The 21,365-nt window shown below is 46.4% G+C and overlaps 1 protein-coding gene across 3 annotated transcripts in view; it reads left to right on the top strand.

Annotated features, from left to right (window-relative positions):
* The window catches only part of EFCAB5 (EF-hand calcium binding domain 5), a 45,999-nt gene that overhangs the window by 12,554 nt on the left and 12,080 nt on the right, over nucleotides 1-21,365 (top strand). For all 3 annotated transcript variants that reach the window (XM_082201680.1, XM_082201679.1, XM_082201681.1), the window contains 9 exons: nucleotides 1,949-2,019; nucleotides 7,087-7,242; nucleotides 12,461-12,560; nucleotides 13,329-14,087; nucleotides 16,344-16,430; nucleotides 16,541-16,633; nucleotides 17,452-17,666; nucleotides 18,475-18,631; nucleotides 20,525-20,814. In XM_082201680.1, coding sequence (XP_082057806.1) covers nucleotides 1,949-2,019; nucleotides 7,087-7,242; nucleotides 12,461-12,560; nucleotides 13,329-14,087; nucleotides 16,344-16,430; nucleotides 16,541-16,633; nucleotides 17,452-17,666; nucleotides 18,475-18,631; nucleotides 20,525-20,814 — 1,928 coding nt within the window. The remainder of the gene's footprint in view (nucleotides 1-1,948; nucleotides 2,020-7,086; nucleotides 7,243-12,460; nucleotides 12,561-13,328; nucleotides 14,088-16,343; nucleotides 16,431-16,540; nucleotides 16,634-17,451; nucleotides 17,667-18,474; nucleotides 18,632-20,524; nucleotides 20,815-21,365) is intronic.

Genomic DNA, 21,365 nt, shown 5'->3' on the forward strand with positions numbered 1-21,365 from the left:
GCCCCGTCCTTCACCCCTTCTTCTGCCCACCCGAAAACACGGCTTGAAGATCTGGCAACTAGGGATGGAGAAGAGATTTGTTTGGATCAGATTTTGATACTGGCCTACCTAATTTGAGCAAACAGCAAGAGAGCTTTGAAATTCGCATTGCAACGAGTTTTGTGATGCAGTTCTCCAATCAAATAATGTGTATTGGGGGGGGGCGTGCTTAAAAGACCAATGTGTTAGTGGAAATAACATATAAAAATGCATTTTATCAGAGGAAACTGCTCTAAGATGCTGACGTGAGGACTTAAAAAAAAATCACAAACTGATGCAAAAATGTGGAGAACTGAATTTAAGATTGAAAAAAAGAGAAGCTGAGAGAAACTTAACATGACAGATACATCCATCCTCATAGACAACCTAGCACTGTGAATATTTACTTGGAAGTCTCTGGGATAAATAGGGTTTATTCCAAAGTCAGAATTGCAGCCTGACTGTACTGTATATAGTAAACGTTGTTTTCCAAATGCAGGTGCTGCAGTTGTTGCTGGGGTGGCACAGAACATAGCCTGGTGCTGCTTTTTGGAAAGCAAGCTGTGCAATGTGTTGTTGTTTTTTCCTTCCAAGACTGCTTGCAGTGGTAGACCAGGTTACATATTAGACCAAGCCTGTTTTCTGACTGAAAGGACACAAATCCATCAGGGCAGGGTTGTGCCAATTTCCCCCAGCTGCCACCTGTTTTCTAAACAGAAAAAAAAATGCCACTTCAGTATTTTGTGGTTTTATAAATTGTAAACCGGCCTGTGATCTTTGGATGAAGGATGGTATAGAAAGCTAAACAAACAAAAAAACTGAAAGAAGGATTGCTTTCAGTTGGCTAATGGAAGTCCCTTTTTCTGGCACTTGTGCTAGGCAAACCAAGCGAAGCCAAGATCAATGTCACGTAACGGAGAAAGTCACCCACCATTGATGCAGTGATCCTTTGATGGGGAACCTCTGGCCTGGAAGCAGAATGTGGCCCTCCAGGCCTCTCGATGTGGCCCTTGGGACTGACTCCAGGCCACGCCTTTCACTAGCCTCCATAAGGGCATTTGTCTGGCCAGAATTCATTCTTTGATGTTGGAGAGATGGGTGTTTGTGTATGTGTGTGCAGAAACGTCTAACTTTTGTGTGGCCCACTGTAGAGTCCCAGCTGTTGCTCTGTCCCCTTTTGCCTCTGGCTTGCCCACTCTGTGGCCCCTAGAAGGCTGCCCATGAGGAAATACACCCTTTGGGCAGAAGTAAGTTTCACTTGCCTGCTATAATTCATCTTCATCCAGGGGCGGGGTCCATTTGTTTCAGAGGCAGGGCTATGCAAATGACTCTGAGGGGGAGGAGCCTCCCACAGTTCCAGGCAGGTGGCCTTCCTTTCACAGAGCTCCCACTCCGCCCCACGTTCCCCATCCCTGTGGTTCAAATCAAATACAGGGTATCAAAAGCCCCTGTGCTGGTGTAATTTTATACCGTATTTTTTGCACTATAAGACTCACCTTTTCCTTCCTAAAAGGTAAGGGGAAATGTGTGTGCGTCTTATGGAGCGAATGCAGGCTGTGCAGCTATCCCAGAAGCCAGAACAGCAAGAGGGATTGCTGATTTCACTGCACAATGATCCCTCTTGCTCTTCTGGCTTCTGAGATTCAGAATATTTTTTTTTCTTGTTTTCCTCCTCCAAAAATTAGGTGCGTCTTGTGGTCTGGTGCGTCTTATAGAGCGAAAAATATGGTTACTATGTTGGTTTCCATGGAAAGAAACCCAGCCTGCGCAAATGAGCTGCTGCCCATCAACCCACAATGAACTGCACTAGTGTTAAAAGATGCAGATTGAACCCGTGGCAGGAAGAGCTCCCTTTGCCAGAGAGGCACAGGATGCTGCCCAGATCTTCCACTGCTTAACACCTGCTCTCACATCTGCTTCACCTCCACAGGAATCTACGCCAGACCTCTGGAATCCGCGGGGTCCCTGGCACTGAAGCTGAACGAAGAGCAGTTCACAGAGGTGAGGAGGAGCAACGTCCCTGAGCAGGGCTTTTCCCTCCTCCTGCTTCTCCCTCTGTGGATAATCAGGTGGAGATATGAAGTGGGTTAAAGTAGATACAGTGGTGCCCCGCAAGATGAATGCCTCGCAAGACGGAAAACTCGCTAGACGAAAGAGTTTTCCGTTTTGGAGGTGCTTCGCAAAACAAATCTCCTATGGGCTTGCTTCGCAAGACAAAAATGTCTTGTGAGTTCCTGCGGTTTTTCCCCCCTCGCCCCATTTTTCTAAGCCACTAAGCTGCTTATCAGCTGATCCGATAAGCTGATAAGCCGCTAATAGCGCTAATCCGCTAATCCGTCAATGGGCTTGCTTCGCAAGACAAAAGAACCGCTAGACGAAGAGAATCACAGAACGGATTCTTTTCGTCTTGCGAGGCACCACTGTATTCTTTTGAGCCGGGCCTGGATGGGAGACAGATATATACACACCTTGAGTTTCAAGCGTAACATAGGTGGTGGCTGGAAGAAGGATCCACTCTCCCTGCCGCCTGACAATTTCCCCTGCAAAGGACACCCAGGCAGCCCAACACCACCTTAGTGTTATGAAGCAAATCCAAGGCAGGGAGCCTGATCTTCTTCCCTTAGCACATAACTGTGCTGCTAAGAAGCTGCTCATCCTGCAAGGGTGACCCTAGAAATTCAACCTCTTGTGTTTTTAGATTTCCCCGTGTCCCAAAATCAGAAAACTGCCACCGCCACCCCCCCCCAACCCACTGCCTGGAAATGAGGCCACAATGCCCAAGATGGTCTGGAGTTAGCTGTCTTGGAGCCCTTCTGGCTATTGTCCTTCTCACTTCCAGCCAAGTGAGGGAGGGGGGCGTACCCATTTGCTCCCTAGCACAAAGCAACTTCTTTTTGTCTTAACAAATTTTTATATTTCTTCCATACCACATACAGTGATTTTCTTATTAAATGGTTCAAGAATCCTCTGTGTACCTTAACTTTTTCATACGATAAATATGCATGCCAACCAAATCTATTATCATAACCTTCCAAGTCTAAAATATCCGTATTTTGTAGTGTTATCCATTCCCGAAGCCAGCAAAGACAAGACACCTCATAATATATCCTTAAATCTGGCAGGGAAAAGCTGCCTCTATCTTTAGAATCTATTAGTAATTTATGTTTTATTATTGGCTTCTTCCCCTGCTAGATAAATTTTGAAATATCTCTTTGCCATTCCTTGAAGGGCAACTTCTTTTCTTATACTAATGAGTATGACCCATACTTAGGGGCCATTATGGCCCTTGCCAGGCAATTCAACAATGGGATCCTTCATTAGATTTTTAACCCTTGCTGGATCCAGGAATTAGGTATAGGCATCATACAGCCTAAGCCCTCCACAGGCTCACAGCAATATATATGTATATGGAAGCTCAGCCACCCAAAGGTACACAGTTTGGCATGCGCTCTCCACCTGTCAGATATTGAATGTCGCCCCATTCTTGGGCCTGAGGTCACCTCCACCAACACACACACAGCAATCAGTTATACATTCCAGGGATCTCCTTTCCACCTCCAGCAGATTCCCAGCCCTCCCCATTCTGCCTCCTCCTCCATGCTCTGCAACAGCCACCAGGAAGAAACAATGATTTCAAAGCAAAGGCTTCCTTCCAGGGCGAATCAGCAGGGGAAACGTCAAGAGACAAGTCTAGCAATGTAGTGAGAGTTCTGATGAATTCAGATTTTCCACTAGTGGCACTCGGGGGACGGTCTTCTATGGGCACCCTCATTATCACACAATTAGCATTGTTCCTAGCGCATCTGTTATTGCTCTTGAAATTCTATTAGCCAATTCATGCAGGAGGCCTGGTATATCCCTGAGGGCTCTGCAGGCCTCTTGATGGCAATCAGTCTGGAGATATAGATATAGCTATAAAAACTCACTCTCTCCCCCCCCCCACTCTCTCTCTCTCTCTCTCTCTCTCTGTGTGTGTGTGTGTGTTTGCTTGCCAAGTTCTCAGTGTTTTATCAGAAATGAATCGTATTGTGGAGTCACACTGAAAGAACTATGAGTGCAAGACTGTGGACTAGAACCATGAGCAGCCTTAGCAGTGCCAGTTGGCATGCTTCCTTACTAAAACTGAGGATGGAGCATAAGGAAGCTGGAGGGAGACTCAGGGCAGGTGGCAACATGTCATTACTCACCTCCCTGCTTTTGAAAGCCATCCTTTTAAGCATTCAGCAGAGAAACATTTCTTTTAAAAAGGTAATTTGTCAAATCTTGTTTTAAGCTCACAATGAGATATTTAACCTCAGAGTGACTGCAGCTAATTTGGAGAAGGGTCAGCAACAACAGGCATGCAAAGAACCCCTTTTCTGTCACCACAATCCATCAGGCGTCAGTCTCTGCAGTTCACATTTGAATTCTGGATTCCTTCCTGTTCCTGGTGGGGAACCCTTTTCAGCCTGGGGGCCACATTGCCTTATAGGCAATCTCCTGGGGGCCACATGCCAGAGGCCAAAAGCGGATGGGCAACACAGAGGCGACACTCAGCTTTTTACTGTAGGCTACATTCCAGCCACACACAAATACAGAGGTTTGTGCACACACGCCTCTCCTCGTCTGTTCAGGCAAGCAAGCAAGCAAGATGCCTCATCACAGCTCAAGGCGCTTGAGGAAGGTGCCGAGGAGGAGGGTGATGGGTGTGGCCTGAAGAAAGGAGTGTGGCCCTTGAAGGAGGCATGGCCTGGGGAAGTCCCAAAGGCCAGAAAAGGAGGTACAGTGGGCCCCTGAGCTAGAATGAGGTAAAGACCGAAGGACACACTCAGATGAATTTTCCAGAGAACAAAGGAGGCGTTGGAGATAGATGGATCAAGGCTGATTCCACACGGTCAACTAACAATTCAGTTCAGAACAAAAACCTGGAATGAACTTTTCAACTGGCCCATCACAACATCTCAGCATTACCCCCAAGACTGCACAATGCAGCTAACAATTCAGGCAAAAACCATGAAAGTGCCCAAGATGAACCTGGAATCAACCTAAATGAAAGAAACAACTAGGTCATAGTTTGTGATGCTGCGTGGCATCCTGTGCCAGCCATACTCAGAGTAGGCCCATTGGTACATGATTACATCTGTGAGTCTAAGGAGAACTTAGTTTCCCAAGCCTTCTTCCCTACATGTCATGCTCACACCGCCCCATCCAGCCACAACAGCAGCAAGCTTTAAAATACAAATAAAAATGCCATCATAATTCAGCCCAAAGACGGGAGATTGCGGTTCCTGCCGACAGCCTTTATTATTTACACTGTGCAGACCACATTTCTTGAACGGCCTTCTTATTTTTTTACCCATTAAAATCTCATGGGGCAATAAATCTGAAGTGTTAAAAGTGTCTCTGAGACCTCAGCTTCAAATAAATCACGGCTCAATAGTCTTCTTCCCAAAGTCAGGAGGATTGAGGCAAATGAAGGTGGTCTCCAGAATCTCATCCTTTCCTCTTCTTTTCCTTCCTTCCTTTTTCACTTCTTCTTGTTGATCTTATTTCTTGGTAAAAGTAATAATAATGATGATTCCAATCAACTCTGGAACCACTTGCTGCCAGATTTCTTTTTGGAAGAGGATTACGCAGAATGCTACCTCGGGGATCATCTATAAATTTGTTTTACAGTATTTCATTTCTCTGGCCTGCCGTGAGGCTGATGTTCTCCATTTCAGTGCTGGCTGTCCTATGTTCTATGTGGCACAGAAATGCAGAATATGAAGGGAGGGGAAGGTTATGCTACTTTTGGCTTTCACATCTTTAGAGAACAAGTGAGTTGTATGATTGCAATGATCACATTAAGAGAATCTGTGTGTTGTCATGGTTAGAGAGGAACTGGGAGACCAGAGCTTGAATCCATCACAAGGCCTGTCACTACCTCTCAGGCTAACCTATACTGCAGGGTTGCTATGGTGGTTAAATGAGGAAGAGGAGAACCCTTTATGCCACCTTGAGCTCCTCGGAGGAAAAGGTGGGACAGAAATGCAATAAATAAATGTACAGTGGTGCCCCGCAAGACGAATGCCTCGCAAGACGAAAAACTCGCTAGACGAAAGGGTTTTTCGGTTTTGCGTTGCTTCGCTAGACGAATTTCCCTATGGGCTTGCTTCGCAAGATGAAAACGTCTTGCGCTTTTTTCTTAAAGCCGCTTGAAGAGGCGCAGTTGCGACGGACCGTGCTTCGCAAGACGAAAAACATCGCAAGACGAAAAGACTCGCGGAATGAATTATTTTCGTCTTGCGAGGCACCACTGTATTTTTGTTATGATTGTAAATCGCAAGTCACATAAAAATCTGATAAGTAACTTAACACAAAGAGGAAATATAGCAGGGAACGTTAAGCACAAGGGCCCAATCCAACTCTTGGGGTGGACGAACGGCTCTGCAATGGCCAGCTTCAATTTGCTACTCAAGCTGCTCTTAAGCAGGAGGAAAAATCTGTTTTGGGCTTGGTGCAAGTTGTGGCCTCAATTCCAAGGAAGCAAAAATGCTTCTGAAGGCAAAAAAATAGGTGGCAGCTGTGTGGAAATCATTCCCCGTGCTTGCTTGTCATTTCTCCTAAATTGCAGATCCATCTCTTGCTGTAAAGTTCTGATGTTTTAGTGATGAGGTGTATTTATGTAGCATCATTGCTTAGCCGCTTCTGCAGGGACTCTGCCTTCTCCACTGTTTAGTTTCTACATTTTCAAACGAGAGCTGTGGGGAGAAGTTTTTACCCCTGGAGCTCCACCTGGCTCTGTTTGGACGTCTATGCCTTTCCGGGTGAAGCTTTAGGAACAGCTGTTCTCTCTGAGCCCAGTCTACCTCACAGGGTGGTTGTGAGGATAAAACAGAGAGTGCTTTCAGCTATATAGATCACGCTGAGTTCCTTGGAGGAAGGATAGGGTACAAATAGGAGGAAGGATGATCCAGATTCATCATTAAGGGGCGAATGACCTCATCGTTAAGGTTCATATGAACAAGACAATGAGTGATGCTGAGTGATGGCAAAAGGGAATAAAATGTGTGTTTTCTCCCCTTCTTTCCCCCCTCGCCTCTCCAGTATCTCCATTCTTACATCAAGAATTTCAGCAGCGACATGTTCCAGCAATTGCTGCAACACCTCCTACAGTGTGCCAACGATGCACGTAACATAATCAGACACGACATCTGGCGGCAGATGTTCCTCCAACTGTTCTTCAACTGCGACCATGGAAAGGTAGCTCTACTGATTCTCGTCTGGGCAGCCCAGGACTTCCACACAAAGTGCCCAGGCTTGTGCCCTGGGAGGTCATTTTGGTGCTGCTAATGCATAAGTTTCACTTCACCCCTGGAAACGCACTCCATTCTCTCTCAAGAGAAAAATGCAGACCCTAACCCTAAATACAGAAATGCAGTTTTGACTGATGCACATTTTGCAAAGCAATTTCCCCTAATACAATGCATTTGTGTATGCTATTTTCACTCATATATTAATATTAATACAACATTTCTCTAATAGATGCATTTTTTTGTATGCATCGGAGAAGTGCATTGCAAAATTTGGATACATGCGGATTTTGAAGGCTGGTGGAGTTTCACTTCTCATATTGTTTTTAAAAAGTTGTTATTATTATTATTTATTAAATTTGTATACCGCCCTTCATCCATAGATCTCAGCGCAGTGTGAATTTGAGTTGAGTTTTTCCCCAGACCCTAGTGGAGAGACTGCAGGATGTGTGCAGGATTATATCTCTGCCATCGTTATTCCTAGTTAGGACTTCCCAAGCGCAGCACTGAATAGTAACAGTTTCTGGTCTATTGGAATAGATCAGTGGTGGGGAACTTGCGGCCCACGGGGCCTAATCAGGCCCGCCAGACTGTGCCTTTACCTGTGCTGTCCTGCAATGCCCACCTTGCCCAGCTTTCATTGTTACTACCAGGGGCTCGGTTGGCAGTCCACAACACATGGGTGGCTCATAGTCTCTCTCTTGCTCAACTTAAAAGGCAAGCAACTGACAGGATGGTGATGGTGGGTCAACTGGTCCCAAGGCCACCGGATGCTGAGCCCTCCATTAGGATAGTGACAGGCCTCTCAGGGAAACATGGAAGTTCAGGACAGGCATAAACTCAGGCGTCTGGTGGCAAGGGCTGTCAGGAAATTGAAGTGACCCCCTCCACTTTCTGCAAGCCTGGCTCCAAAACCTTTGTGGTTGGCTTCTGGTGGGAAGGGGGGTAAAAGCGGGGATGTGAAACATTTTCCCAGCCCTCCCAACAAGCACCCACAATGCTAGCAGATATTTGAGAGCATCGCAAGCAGGCTTGGATCATTTCCAAAAACAGAGTGTAAATTTAATGCATTTCCTTAGGCTTTGACCTGGTTTCCTTCCCGGTGCTGTAATCAGTTCCTGCTGTACCTAGACCTCAAGGGAAAGCAGAAAACGCAAAGGAAATCCATAGAAAAGACCTCTGCAATTGCTGAATTATCTGTTTCTCCATTCTCTCGCCCAGCTGAGCATGCATGTTGTTCCCATTTCCTAATTTTCACTGGCTTAGGGGCAAGCCTCCCTTTCCCAGCACCGAGTGGGGTCCTCCACCACACTCTTGATTTTGGTCTATATGCATCCCTGTTCCTGAGGCTCTAAACTTGGATTGTTTTGGGATGACACTGGGGAACCAGCATTAAATGACTGGTCCAGACTGGTTTAGGACCATAGGTGGCTATACCAAAACCTAGACCTAGGAGGTGGGGCTGGGCCATAGCTGAGAAGGTCGAGCATCTCCCTTGCATGTCAAAGGTCCCAGGTAGGACTTGGCGAAAGCTTCAGCTAGTCACTGTGGACAGTCCTGAGCTGCACAGACCAAAGGTCTGACTCAGTATAAGGCAGCTTCCTATATTCTCCAAAGTTAATTTATTGGTTTTGAGTGCAGAAGGTGCTGCTCTGTGGACTAGGCACAGACCAGGTTCTTAGTCTTTTATTCCAGGGCTGGCCAATCCAAAGGCTCCATGCTGCCTGCCAATCACAGAAGGCAATGCTGCACACACTCCTTATTCCAAGTTGTATCTAAAAAAAGAACTCTGAGGCCTGAGGACATGCACCCAGTCCTAGTTAGCTTCCTAGGCTAGATCCCAGGAGTGGTGGAGCTGGGGGGTCTCAAATTTCAGAGGCACTCTGCGCAACGCCAAAATTTTTCACCCTTCCACCTCTCACTTTCCATTCTACATCATAGTTGTGGCGCCTACTGCAGCACCCTCAAGGATCTTCTCCCAGTGCAACTGAACCAGTCGCACTCCTCTAAATCTGCCTCTGGTCTCAGCTTCCCAGTTCAAACCTTTGAGCCTCTGGCAAGCAAGTCAATTGCCTTGAATCCCACTGACCCGTTTGCCAGGATCACAATCTGCCAATCAAGCTTTTCTCTAGGAATGGATGAAACAAACAGAAACTCTCTTGGTTTCTCATTCTTCCTGTCTTAAATTGAGTTCTCCCCATTTCCACATCAGTTTGTATTTTATTTTATTTTATTTTTTGAAGTCTGCATTAAAATTTATTTGCCTTTCACCCAACAGGTGCATTTTCACCTATCACTATGCATTCTGTACATTGTTCTCACTCTAACGTTTTCATGCAAACATTTTTCCTTTGGTGGGGAATATGCATTGTTTGGCTGGAGAAGTGCAGTGTTGCATTCAGAGAAGGCTGGATTTCAAAGGATGCTTGCATTCCAGTTTGTGAAGCAGTTCAGGATGTCTGAAGAAATTTCTACTCCCCACCCCCATCCCTCCTTCTGACACCCTACATGCCCTGTCCTCAATGCCAGAACCCCAGGCCCCATAGCAGGCAGCTGGCTGGGTCTGATGGGAGTTGTAGTCCAAAGAGTTTGGAGGGCACCAGGTTGGCAAAGGCTGGACTAAAGCAAGGAAGACAGCTGCCTCTCATCAGTCCAGCCCCTTCCCCAGGTGCTGCTGCCACTTCTACTTGCTGTTCCTAAGGAGCTTGGCTACCACCCAGCCATCTTGGGCCCGTTGCCAGCTCTCAATGGCCAACTCCAACCATTTGTTCCCCTTCGTCAGTACAGGGGGAAAGCGAGACAAAACCAAATTACTCGGCAGCTGCCAGCCTCACAGCCATCCAGCTCACAGATTTTAAGTTGCAGTTGTTTGCCAAAAAGAGCCAGCGTGGTGTAGTGGTTAGAGTGTCGGACTAGGGCCTGGGAGACTAGAGTTCGAATCTCCCCACTCAGCCATGAAGCTCACAGGGTGACCTTGGGCCCATCATGGCCTCTCAGCCTCACCCACCTCAGAGGGTTGTTGTGGGGATTAAATGAGGAGGAGAGCCATGTATGCCACCTTGAGCTCCTCAGAGAAAAGTGTGGGGAGAAAGAAAAAGAAAGAAAGAATCTGTTTCATTTTTGGTTTTTCAGATTTGCACCTGGTGAACCACCACGCTGTGCTTTAATGGGAAAGAGACTTCAGAACTGGAACCGTGAAATAGCAATACGCATTAGCTCATTATAAAGTCGAAAAGCCAGGTTCCTTTGGGGCTGCTTTCCTTTCCTTTAACCATGTGTTTCCCCTCCATTTTCTGCCCCTGTTTCCTCTAGAGTTTTCCTGCCTTTGTCATCTCTTTGCCTTCTCCCTGGGAGAGAAGGACTCCCTTGTGCTGCTCCTTGCCACCAGGCAGTGAGGCTTGCTGGTTATTTTCCTGTCCCTCCGAGATAAGAGACAGGCTGCTTCCAGGGGGTGCCTGGAATCTGTTTAAGATAAGAACTGCATGCCCAGAGCGTATTCAGAGCCTGAGCCGTAAAGCGTGGAAGCAGAGCCTTGGAGAGCAAAAAGTGGCTCAGATTCACAGCACATTGGCTGTCAACTGTTATCAGCCATGACTAAGGTCCTAAGTGGACTAGGACCAAAGTGTCTGAGTGACCTGTGGGCCAGTCCCCATCTCTCTCAGCTTAACCTACTTCACAGGGTTGCTGTGAGGATAATGTGCAGAGGGGGAGAGCTGCATAGGCCACCATGAGCTCATTAGAAGAAAGGTGGAGCATAAATATCATAAGTGAATAAACCTCCATGCTCAGAAGCAGTCTATCTCAAAGTACTAGATGTGGGAGGAAAGAGAAAGCCGGCCCCTCCAGGACTTGTTTGTGAGCTCATTAGAAAACCAGGTGCTCAATTTGATGGTTCTTTGGTCTGATCAAGGGTGAATTCTTACTGATACCACCACTGTAGGTTGGTGCTAAAAATACCACTTCAGATCACAGCAACACAAAGAACTGTAAACTATTAGCAAGCCTGGGGGAGTCCAGTTTATGTGAAGGCTGCTGTATGCAGTGAGGGGAGGTATATTTTAATTTAACCTTTTCCTCCCGTGCCACGGTCCTGACAAAAATTGCACCCTTCTGCATCTTCCACTGAATGGTGTTTGTGTTGTTGTTTTTAAACTGGTGTGAAGTAACACTCTTAACATCAGGTCTAGTTTAGCCTTTATTTGTAGATTTCATCTTGCTTAGCATTTTCTGGAGATGCTAAGCCCCTTTGATTTGAGCAAACATTTAGTGACTTGAGATGTGTTATTTTAGCAGCAGCAACAGTAGCATTTAAAATAGGGTTTCAAAGATATTTTTCAAATGTTTTAAGTTGGGTGTTCTGTTTCCATAAGATTCTTACCTGCCCTTGAACCCCTGTGTAGTTCAGAGCTTGCGTTCCAACTTCAGTGATCTACTTTTCCACCACCCTCTCTGTAAAATGGAGGATTTCCCCCCATTTGGGAACAACTCCATAGCTGTCAAGTGTCCCTTATTTGAAGGGACAGTCCCTTATTCCAGCGCCATGTCCCGCTGCTGTCCCTTATTGATGGATGTCCCTTAAATGATGTCCCTTAAATTTCAAAGGAAGCAGCTCCTCTCCCTCCCTCCCTGCTGGCCAGGGAGGCTCCAACTGTGTTGCTTGGCTGTGTTGCTCACCCAATAAGAAGTCTAAGAACGACTGGGGGGTGGAGCTTGCATGCCTTGTGTGTGGCTAGTTAATGCAAGCTGGGGAGGTTTTTGAATGCTGGACACCATTTTGTTGCACGTGCTGCTGCAAACTTTGCAGTGCAAAGCCAGGCCGGGGAGCCATCTTAAGTTGAGGCTGCATAGGCCTTGTGGTGCATGTGATTCAGATTCTATTCAGTTGAACCTCTGATTACAAAGTTGGTTGGATAGTGTTCTTGAAGCTACCAGCATGAGTTTGACCAGACTGCAGGAGGACAGGAAGACTGGAGTGGCTGGAACAGGTGAGGCTGCAGGTCCCTTATTTTGGCTGCTGGTCCCTTATTTTCAAATCTGTAAGTTGACAGCTATGCAACTCTGATTTCACAGGCCATCCAGTGTGGTTTTTGTAGTACTGTACATGAACCATCTAGAACTCAGTGGGAACTGGCAAGGCTTAAAGGTATCTCTGTGCTCTTCTTTCCTAGGTGGGGCTCTTGGACAGACAGAGGATATTATCTTTACTGGAGGTCTTCTTCTACAACTGCTCCCCACAGCACAAGAAGGGATTCCTTGACCCCAAGAAATGTAAGGCTGCTGTTAATTAAAGGGCAAACACCTGGTTATAGAGGAAAGTTTTTGCTTGGTGTCTGAAGATATAAAATGATGGCACCAGGCGAGCCTCCTTGGGGAGAGCATTCCACAAGCAGGGAGCTATCACAGAAAAGGCCCTATATTTTCACCCTCCAGACCTCTCATGGAGGGGGCACACAAAGAAGGACCTCACATGACAATTGCAGGGTCTGGGTTGGTTCATCATATCTCTGTTTTATACAAATTTAAATGGTCTAGTATGTTTATGTTTTAGGGACACGGGTGCCGCTGTGGCACAGAGCCTAGGACTTGCCGATCAGAAGGTCGGTGGTTCGAATCCCCATGATGGGGTGAGCTCCCGTTGCTCAGTCCCTGCTCCTGCCAACCTAGCAGTTCGAAAGCACGTCAAAGTGCAAGTAGATAAATAGGTACCGCTCCGGTGGGAAGGTAAACAGCATTTCCGTGCACTGGTTTGGTTTACCAGAAGCGGCTTAGTCATGCTGGCCACAAGACCCGGAAGCTGTACGCCGGCTCCCTTGGCCAATAAAGCAAGATGAGCGCCGCAACCCCAGAGTCGGCCATGACTGGACCTAATGGTCAGGGGTCCCTTTACCCTTTACCTTTTTATGTTTATGTTTATAAGTGAAAGTTGCTTGGAGATCTTAGTAAATAGCAATTATTATTATTATTATTATTCCTCCATTCCCGTACCATGCTTCCAGTTTCAGGATATATCAACAGCCCCACCCTTTCTTATCCTAGGGCCAATTATAGAACTGGACGATATAGAGGTAGCTGAGTTTTGGGGGAATATGGAAGATGAGCAAATTTCAGAGAGGTCTAGCCTCAACATCCCGTCGGGTGAACTTGGATTATCTGAGCAATCCATTGCCCTCAAGCTGCTCTTGAAAGATATCCTGTCTGATATGGAGATGACTGCACCTGAAGACAGTGAGGCCCCTGAGGGGTCTGCAGCTGCTGACCCAGAGAAAGCCGGGCTGGAGCAAGAGGCCAGCCATGTAGGAGAGGAGGGTGAAGTCGTTCTAGCAACAGCCCTCCAAGATGAAATGCCAGCTGTAGAGCCAGGGTCTGGTGCTGCAGCAGCAGTTCAAGAGGAACAAGACCCAGCAGCCACAGCAGCTGCAGAGTCAGCCGCCCAAGAAACTGTTGTACCCACTGGCATAGACGTGGTGCCTGTAACCACCCGGGTATCAGCACCAGTGCTACCTGTGGAAACCCTGGAGGCTGACAGGAATCCACAGCCCAGAAGTTCTGCTCCTGCTTCCCTCTTTAACATGCAGTCTGGACTACAGCAGACACAGAACGAAGAACTGGGCCCTGGCCAAGAGCCTGGCTTAGAGGGTCAAGGTGCTGCTGCTGCTGCAGAGCAAAGCAGTGCAGAAACAGCGGCAGCACAGGAGGAGCCAGGAAAGGAGCGAGAGCCAGGCAGTCGGGGGCAGCTGCACAGGAGCAGCGAAGGTGTGCCAGGTCCAAGCAAACGGCCAGGACAGAAGCTTTCAGGTACAGTGTGTTCTGCTGTGAAGCAGTGTTGGGTTTATGTGCTGGTCCCCCATGGGTTGATGAACGCCTTGCACTTCAGTAGCAATTAAACCAAGGGCTGCAGAGCATGAGGGCATCAGAAATGACCTGCAGTCTCATTCAGTCCAACCCAGGAACACGCTTTATAACAGGTCAGACTGCTTGTGTTTAGCAGGGATGGGAGAACGGGCCATGAGCCCGGGTCAAACAATATGCTAAGTCCTAGCTTATCAGAGAAGACCATACTGGGAAGTCTGCTTATACCATATCTACAGTATGGAGCTCAAACATCTGTGCACTGCACACCCACAAGCAAAGGCTTTGTTGTGCTCCTGCTGCTGGCTAATAAATGGATACATTCTGGGTTGTTTTAGGATCAGCTGAGGTGGCTTCAGATGCCAAGGACATTTGAGGTGACGGTTTCTGATAATGACCACCTTTCATGAGCTTTTGCATTTGTTTGGAAACAGGCTGAGGAGGCAAGAGAGACACTTGGGGCTCATCCACACTGACCTCTGCTCTGCTTTCTAGTCACAGGTCTGGTTTTTCTAGGTCCACATCTGAGCATATATATATTTTTGTCCCAGAGCTTTCCCTGTGAAAGCATGTGTTTTACCACTGAATTGGAGCAAACGGCAATCCAAGGGAAACCTGATTGCCATTTGCTGTGATTTGTGGGCGAAGTGCCAGGACACACACAAATGAAAAACTCCACTGCGACCCAGACCTGTGCCTAGCAATGTGGCACAAAAGGAAGTGTGGATGAGTCCTTAAAGAAACAAAACACTACTCGGTCCCTTACCTCCCCACAACCACCACTCAGGTCAGAGCTTCATTTTGGCCTGTTCTCAGAGCTGGTTTATGCATGCTTAACTCAAGGTGTGGCTCATCAATTGTTCAACCAGAATGTTTTGTTCAACAAGAGTACCCACAGGTAGTTAATGAAAACAGCTTTTATAAAAAAAAATAGCATGCACATATCCATGCTCTTTGAGTCACAACAATTCAAGACTTCTCTGATTTAGATCTCCAAGCTACATATTCTAGATCACCACTTATTAGAAAAGGCAGGCATTCGCATGATCCCAAGGGCCAAAAGCCCAAGTAAAAAGGAATGTTTTTGTCTGACACCTAAGAATAGGTAAATATAGTGTTGCGTGAGCCTCCCTGAGGAGAGCGTTCTACAGTCAGGAGCCACCACGGAGAAGTGCCTCAGCTGATTATTGCAGGGTCTGGCTCGATTCATGTGGGCAGAGGTGGTTTTGGAGCTGTTTGGGATCCTGAGCCCCATAAAGCTTTATAGTTCAAAACCAGCGCTTCAAATTAAGCCCAGAAACTAACTGGTAGCCAGTGCAGTTATGCTGGAATTGGTGCTGTATGTTCAGAGCGTCCTGCCAGGGCAGATCACACCATCTTTAAGGCTCCTGTTTGCTCCAAAATATTATAAGCGAAAAAGAAACATGGAATCACTAGCTAGGGGCCAAGTATTGAATAATGATTAAACCAGGACCATGAAGGAGGCAGATTGAAGTCTCTGATAGCAGGGATCACTTATGATCATTTCCTTTAGCATTTCCAGTTCAGTGATCATGGCTCATGCTACTCAGTCAAGAAAGAGCCGCTGCTGGGCTCACCTGAGGGCTTCTCCACCCTTTCTAGAGTGTTAACACTGCTGGCCATGATGGCCCTTCCCTACTGCTCCTAAACAGGCCTGCCACGTCATCACAGAAGGCTTGCTACGCCACCCTGATGGGGCTCACCAAGCCTCAGGGTAAACAAGGCAGGCTGCACTGGATCTGGGTAGGGGGCAAAGGTGTGGAGAGTCCCAGGACACGAGGAAAGCTGGAGCTGGGAGCTCAGAGATGCTTATACTTTCAAATGGGTGGGTGGAGAAAGAGATACGTTTGCTACAAGCTGAACCAAAAGCTCATTTTAAATGCTAAAGAGAGAAGTAATTAAGATGCTACAGATCTGGCTGCATCTTCTTAGCTCAGAAAGAAATCACGGCAGTGAGGTGCAAATGTAAACCACAGTTTACATGAGCTTAACGTCTGTCCAGAGCAATGCACAAAAGTGCCAGCATTGAAACACACACACACACCTGCCACAATTCAGAACTGTCCTGCAATCTCAAGTAGCTTTATCATGCAACCAGCTCTGGCTAGCTTCTGCTTTTGGGACTTGATCTTGGTCTTCCATCCTTGCCTATTCACAAACATTGTTTTCTTCCTCTCTTAGTTTCAGATTTGCTCTCAATGCCTAGTGGGCTAGACAGCGAGACATGTGAAAAGGCACCTCAGAAGATATATGGAAAGATATGGTCAGGTGATTGCACCCATCAGCATTCTTCAACATCCTGTTTCTACAGTCTGCATGTAGCTGTCAGAGCTCGGCCTCTTTAGCAGCCTGTTTTGTGTTGCCTCCCCTTCCTGCAGGTGACCTTCAGACTGCTGACCTGTCCTTCGTGTACACCGACTATGGCAAGGAAATCCGGGAGGACTGGAACAATGAAAGCACCAGGTTTCCAGGTGTGACGTTTTATTAGAGCACCATAAAGTAATCTGGTTCAGGCTACACAGGAGCTCATTCACAGGAATGCCCCTGTAGTCCATTTCTGTGACAAAAAGGACTTTGCTTGTGAGTAGGGATGGGGGTGAAATCTGATTCAGTTCACATGTAAAGGCAAACCTACCATGCTTGCACTTTCTGAAACAATGCACAAACCGAAACACAGCCAACCTTAAGAATTCACACTTCTCCAAATTTTGCAGTTCTGTTCTCCAGCCAAGTTGTACAGAAATGCATACAACTAGTGGAAAGTGGTGAATTTCAGTATGAGAGCTGTGAGCAGCAAATGTATTCATGATTATCTGTGCTCACCATGACATCCAGACTGTCATACATGATCCTGCTTTTGATATGGTTTGAACCTGCAGAGTTTCCAGGGTGGGAATACTGCTTCATTTCCAATCAGTGCATGTCCCATAACTTCTTGGTGAGATCCTGTAACATTTTATTCCACAAACGTTCTGGTGATTTTTTTGCCTTGCTTTTTTTACACTGTGGCATGAGAGCGCCTCTCCAGATTTTGATGATGCTGTAACATTGGGGATGCATCGCAGAACATCTAATAAAGCAGACTAATGTGCGGATGGTCCAGTATAAACCCACCACTAATACATTATTATTGGGCCAATGACATACTGCTGCTTACACCTGGAAAAAAAAACATTCTGGAGCGACCGTGGGTTCTTCTGCTTACTTATTTTCACTTGTTGAGCCCTGAAAACACCCACAGCTTCAAATCTGTATTGCACAGGATGTAACCTTCCCTCCTTGCTTCTAGACCTGCGCATGAATATGATGGAAATCCAGGCCCGTGGGCCCCCGTCTACCATAAGCAGCTTTGACAAGGAGTCCCTCAACCCGCCACAGTTTGTGCAGCTCATGGAGACCTTTGTTGGTGAAGAAACGACTTTGTCAAATGTGAAGAGGCTTGTGGAATTTGTGAAGGAAGGTTACGTGCAAACAGAGAAAGAGAAGATCAGGCAGATGGAGAGAGTAAGCAGCAACATCATTTCCCAAAGTATTTTCTCGGGTTATTGTTCGATGAAGCAGGACACAAATCACCTGTGTGGAGTCTGCCTAAAATCCATGCAGTGAAAAAGACAATTGTCCTCATTATGTGCATCTGGGATGCTCCTCTGGGCCTTGGGAGGGTCTTTGTTTTTTTGCAGGTACCCTTACGCAAACCCATAAGCCACTGGTGGGGATTGTGTGGCCCTCCAGATGTTGTTGTAGTCCAACTCTCATTGACCCAAACTGGCAGGCTGAATGGCTAGGGAGGGTAGGAGTCAGGCATGTCCCAGGACATTTTGCCTCTTGAGGGAAAGCAGAAAATGACACACACTCTCTGAAGCCACTTGCCAAAGCCACCCTCCCACCACCCCCTCCACCTGCCAAAGCTGGCCTCCATCACTACCACTGAAGGTGACAGGGGAGAAAAAAATAGGCCAGAGAGGAACAGGTGGTGGCAGCAGCAGCAGTGGGCAACAAGTGCAGGAGGTGGCGAGTGGCACAAAGCCTTTCTCGGGGACCCTGCCAACTGTCCCCTATCTTCCACCGGAGGCAACTGCCTCACCACACCTCACAGGGGGGCTGACCCTGACTGGAACTGGAGTCCAGCTACAAATTCCCCATTCCTGCCACGAGCCACATATTGTCAGGGTTCAGCACACTCCATCTCCAAGCTTTTTCAACCACCATGTTTCTTGAGTTTGTTATTTATGCGTATGTGGTGAGCTTGTGCCCATGAACCGCTGCAAGTGGTGATGTGCTGTCCTTTTTCTTTGCCTTCTGTCTCTATCAGATCCACCAGAATTCTTTCTTGGTCCGGCAACAGCTCCTCTTGGCTGCGCTCTTTGAGAAATGGGATAATGAATGCTCTGGGTTCTTGGACATGCAGGAAGTGGATGCTGTTCTGTCCACCTTTAAGGAAGGGATGGAGCAAGAGGCATTAAACAAAGGTAGGAGAAAGGCTTTCTGCTACCTTAGTTTGCTACTGAACCATCTCAGCTTGGTTCAGCTGTAGCCTTCATCTTAGTTGCAGCAGCAACAGCAAAAAGCCTTGTGGCACCTTGAAGGCTCAGTAGGGGAGCATCTCCTTCACCCAAATGAACAGCCTTTAAGATCTGCTTGGGAGAGCATGCTTTCCACCATTTACCCAGTCTGCTTCCAGACTGTTACTACTTTCCACACCAGATTCAGTCGCATATGGGCAAATTCAGGTTGCATTAGAGTGGATCTGGAACTTAGCACAAGGAAGCTGCTTCAGAAAATAAAACAAAACCAGGCCTTTGCAGTTAGGAAAATGATGGGAAAAGGCACTGGAAAGTGTAGGATAAAAATTGCTTGACATTTTCTCATATAACCTCCCCACAATATTATCAGAACAAATCAATAAATAGCATCTGCTGTGATCAGTTTTAAACATTGTGTTTGTTGTGATTTAACATAGATCCTGTTCTTTTTTATATACCGATTTGATAACTCTTGTTTTAGGGTAGTATTCAGCTAAGTTTTACTCAGAATAGACCCACTGAAATTAATGAACAAGAGTAACCTGGGTCTATCAATATCAAAAAGTTGATTGTGAAAAAAACTTAAATGGGATAATTAGATGTGAGCTAACAACTATGGCAAATCCTGAAGCTGAGAGATGCTTTGCCTGCCATATGAGATCAGTATTGACAGGGTCACTCAGCTGCCCTTTGCTCCAAGAGGCACAGAAACAGGATAGCTGCCCTGATCCAGCCCTTAATTCTCATTGCCCATAAAATTGACTAGCCCTTGAATATTTGAAGAGGATTTTATCTTGCTCAAATACTTTGTTTTCCTAAAAGTCCCCCATTCATCATCTTGCCCTTTAACCTCATTATACATATTGATCACAGACATATGCCATTAACAACAGATTTCACATTTCTATTTTTTCCTGTATTGATTACCTGTTCACCTGATATACCAAACACCTGGAAGCTTTTCTTTCTATTCCTGGGATCCCCACAATTTTTACTTGTGCATGAAATAAAAAATGGATGCCTGGCAATCTTCCAGAGAGAACTGCATAGGCCAAAAGATAGAATAAGATTTTTCTATTTATTGTCTCTTTTTCTGCACTTCCTATTGAGAACTTTTCTTTGAAAAATAACAATTTGGAAAAACTGTACAAGAGCTCCCTCTTGTGTGCAAAAGTATATTAGCAGCAAGACGTCATCTGCGGGTGAACACAGCAAGCCACTACTAGGTCAGACCATTCAGTATTTCCTACTGACAAAGGCTTTCCAAGGTTCCAGGCAGAAAAAGGTCTTCCCCACCCTTACTTCTTAAAGTCCTTTAACTGGAAATGTGTGGACCGAACCCAGGACCTTCTGCATGAAAAGAGGGTGCTCTTATCACTGAATTATGGCTCCTTCCCAAAACATGAAGCATGAGAAGTTAAGATTCACCCCCACCACCACCACCGTTTTCTATAAGATTAAATTCAAGTATCAACTTGCTCCCAACAACCTGGTTAAAATTGTATTAAAATCTGTAGCTATTTTTCAAAGCCTCAAAATAAGAAGTAAATAACCATACTGTGTGATCCAAGTTTGGGGGGAAGGAACGATGGCCACAAGATGTAGGTTGCCACTGTTGTAGTCATCATCCTGACCACATGGCTGAAGGGTGGGGTATACGCTTTTCATAATGAACAAAAAAACAAAGGAGAGCAAGCGCCTGCCTACTGTTAAAAACTATTGGATCTGTTCCTTCTTGACATTTGAAGGACACTGGTGTGAAGAATGAACTAGGGGAAAGGTGGGCATATGGGATTGCTTGTGGTCCTGCCTGATCCTTGTTTTTCGCTACCTGCATAGCCAAGCTGCAGCTGCCCATACCCCAGTGGCATCCTAGCGGGATTGTGAAGTTATCCCAAAGAGACTTCCAAACTTACATGGAGCTGGTTGTCTCTGAGCTCACCGGCGACGAAGACGAACTGCTGGATAACATCGTGGAGTTTCTCATGATGGCAGTGGAGCGAACCCACACAGAGCGATTGCGAGGCAGTGCGCGGAAGAAGTGGCTGCTCAAGATCGAGCATGCAGCCATGACTAATGGAGGGTGCATCAAACCGGTGTATGATGTCCTATTCAAGGTTCTTTGTCGGGTGAGTGTTTCTGACACAGTCTTTCCCTACATGGAAAGGCCAATGTGTTTGGGGGTTTTCCATTTTGGGGAAGAAGATTAGCTGCATTGATGGAGGGCAGATTAATCAATGACCAAATGGTAGCAAAATTACACCTCCATGTTCCTGGTAGCTATCACTGGGCTTATATAACCAAATGATGGAGAGAAACGAAGAGATGCAGTCGACTTCTGGCAAAATACTGGCAGAGTGCTGGGCTAGGTAAACCTTGGTCTGAACCAGCAATGGCATTATGTATGGGGCAAACTCAGGTACTGAGACAGATTCATGCTCCTGTGATGCCTCTAAGCAGTGAAGACACATTATTGTATTCAAACAACTGGAGTTCTGTGCCCAGTTATGGGGTCAGCCATTCTAAGAAGGATGTAGACAAAACACAAACAGAGGAGGGCAATAAAGATGGACATTTGGACAGTAAGTCTTGTGAAAAGAAGTCTGAAGGAAGTGGACTATGTTTGGCCTGGAGAAAGCTGAGGTAGATTATAATAGTGCTGTTGAAATACTTGAAGAAC

Source organism: Podarcis vaucheri (genome assembly GCF_965113315.1).
Source record: "Podarcis vaucheri genome assembly, chromosome: 15".
Lineage (NCBI taxonomy): Eukaryota > Metazoa > Chordata > Lepidosauria > Squamata > Lacertidae > Podarcis > Podarcis vaucheri.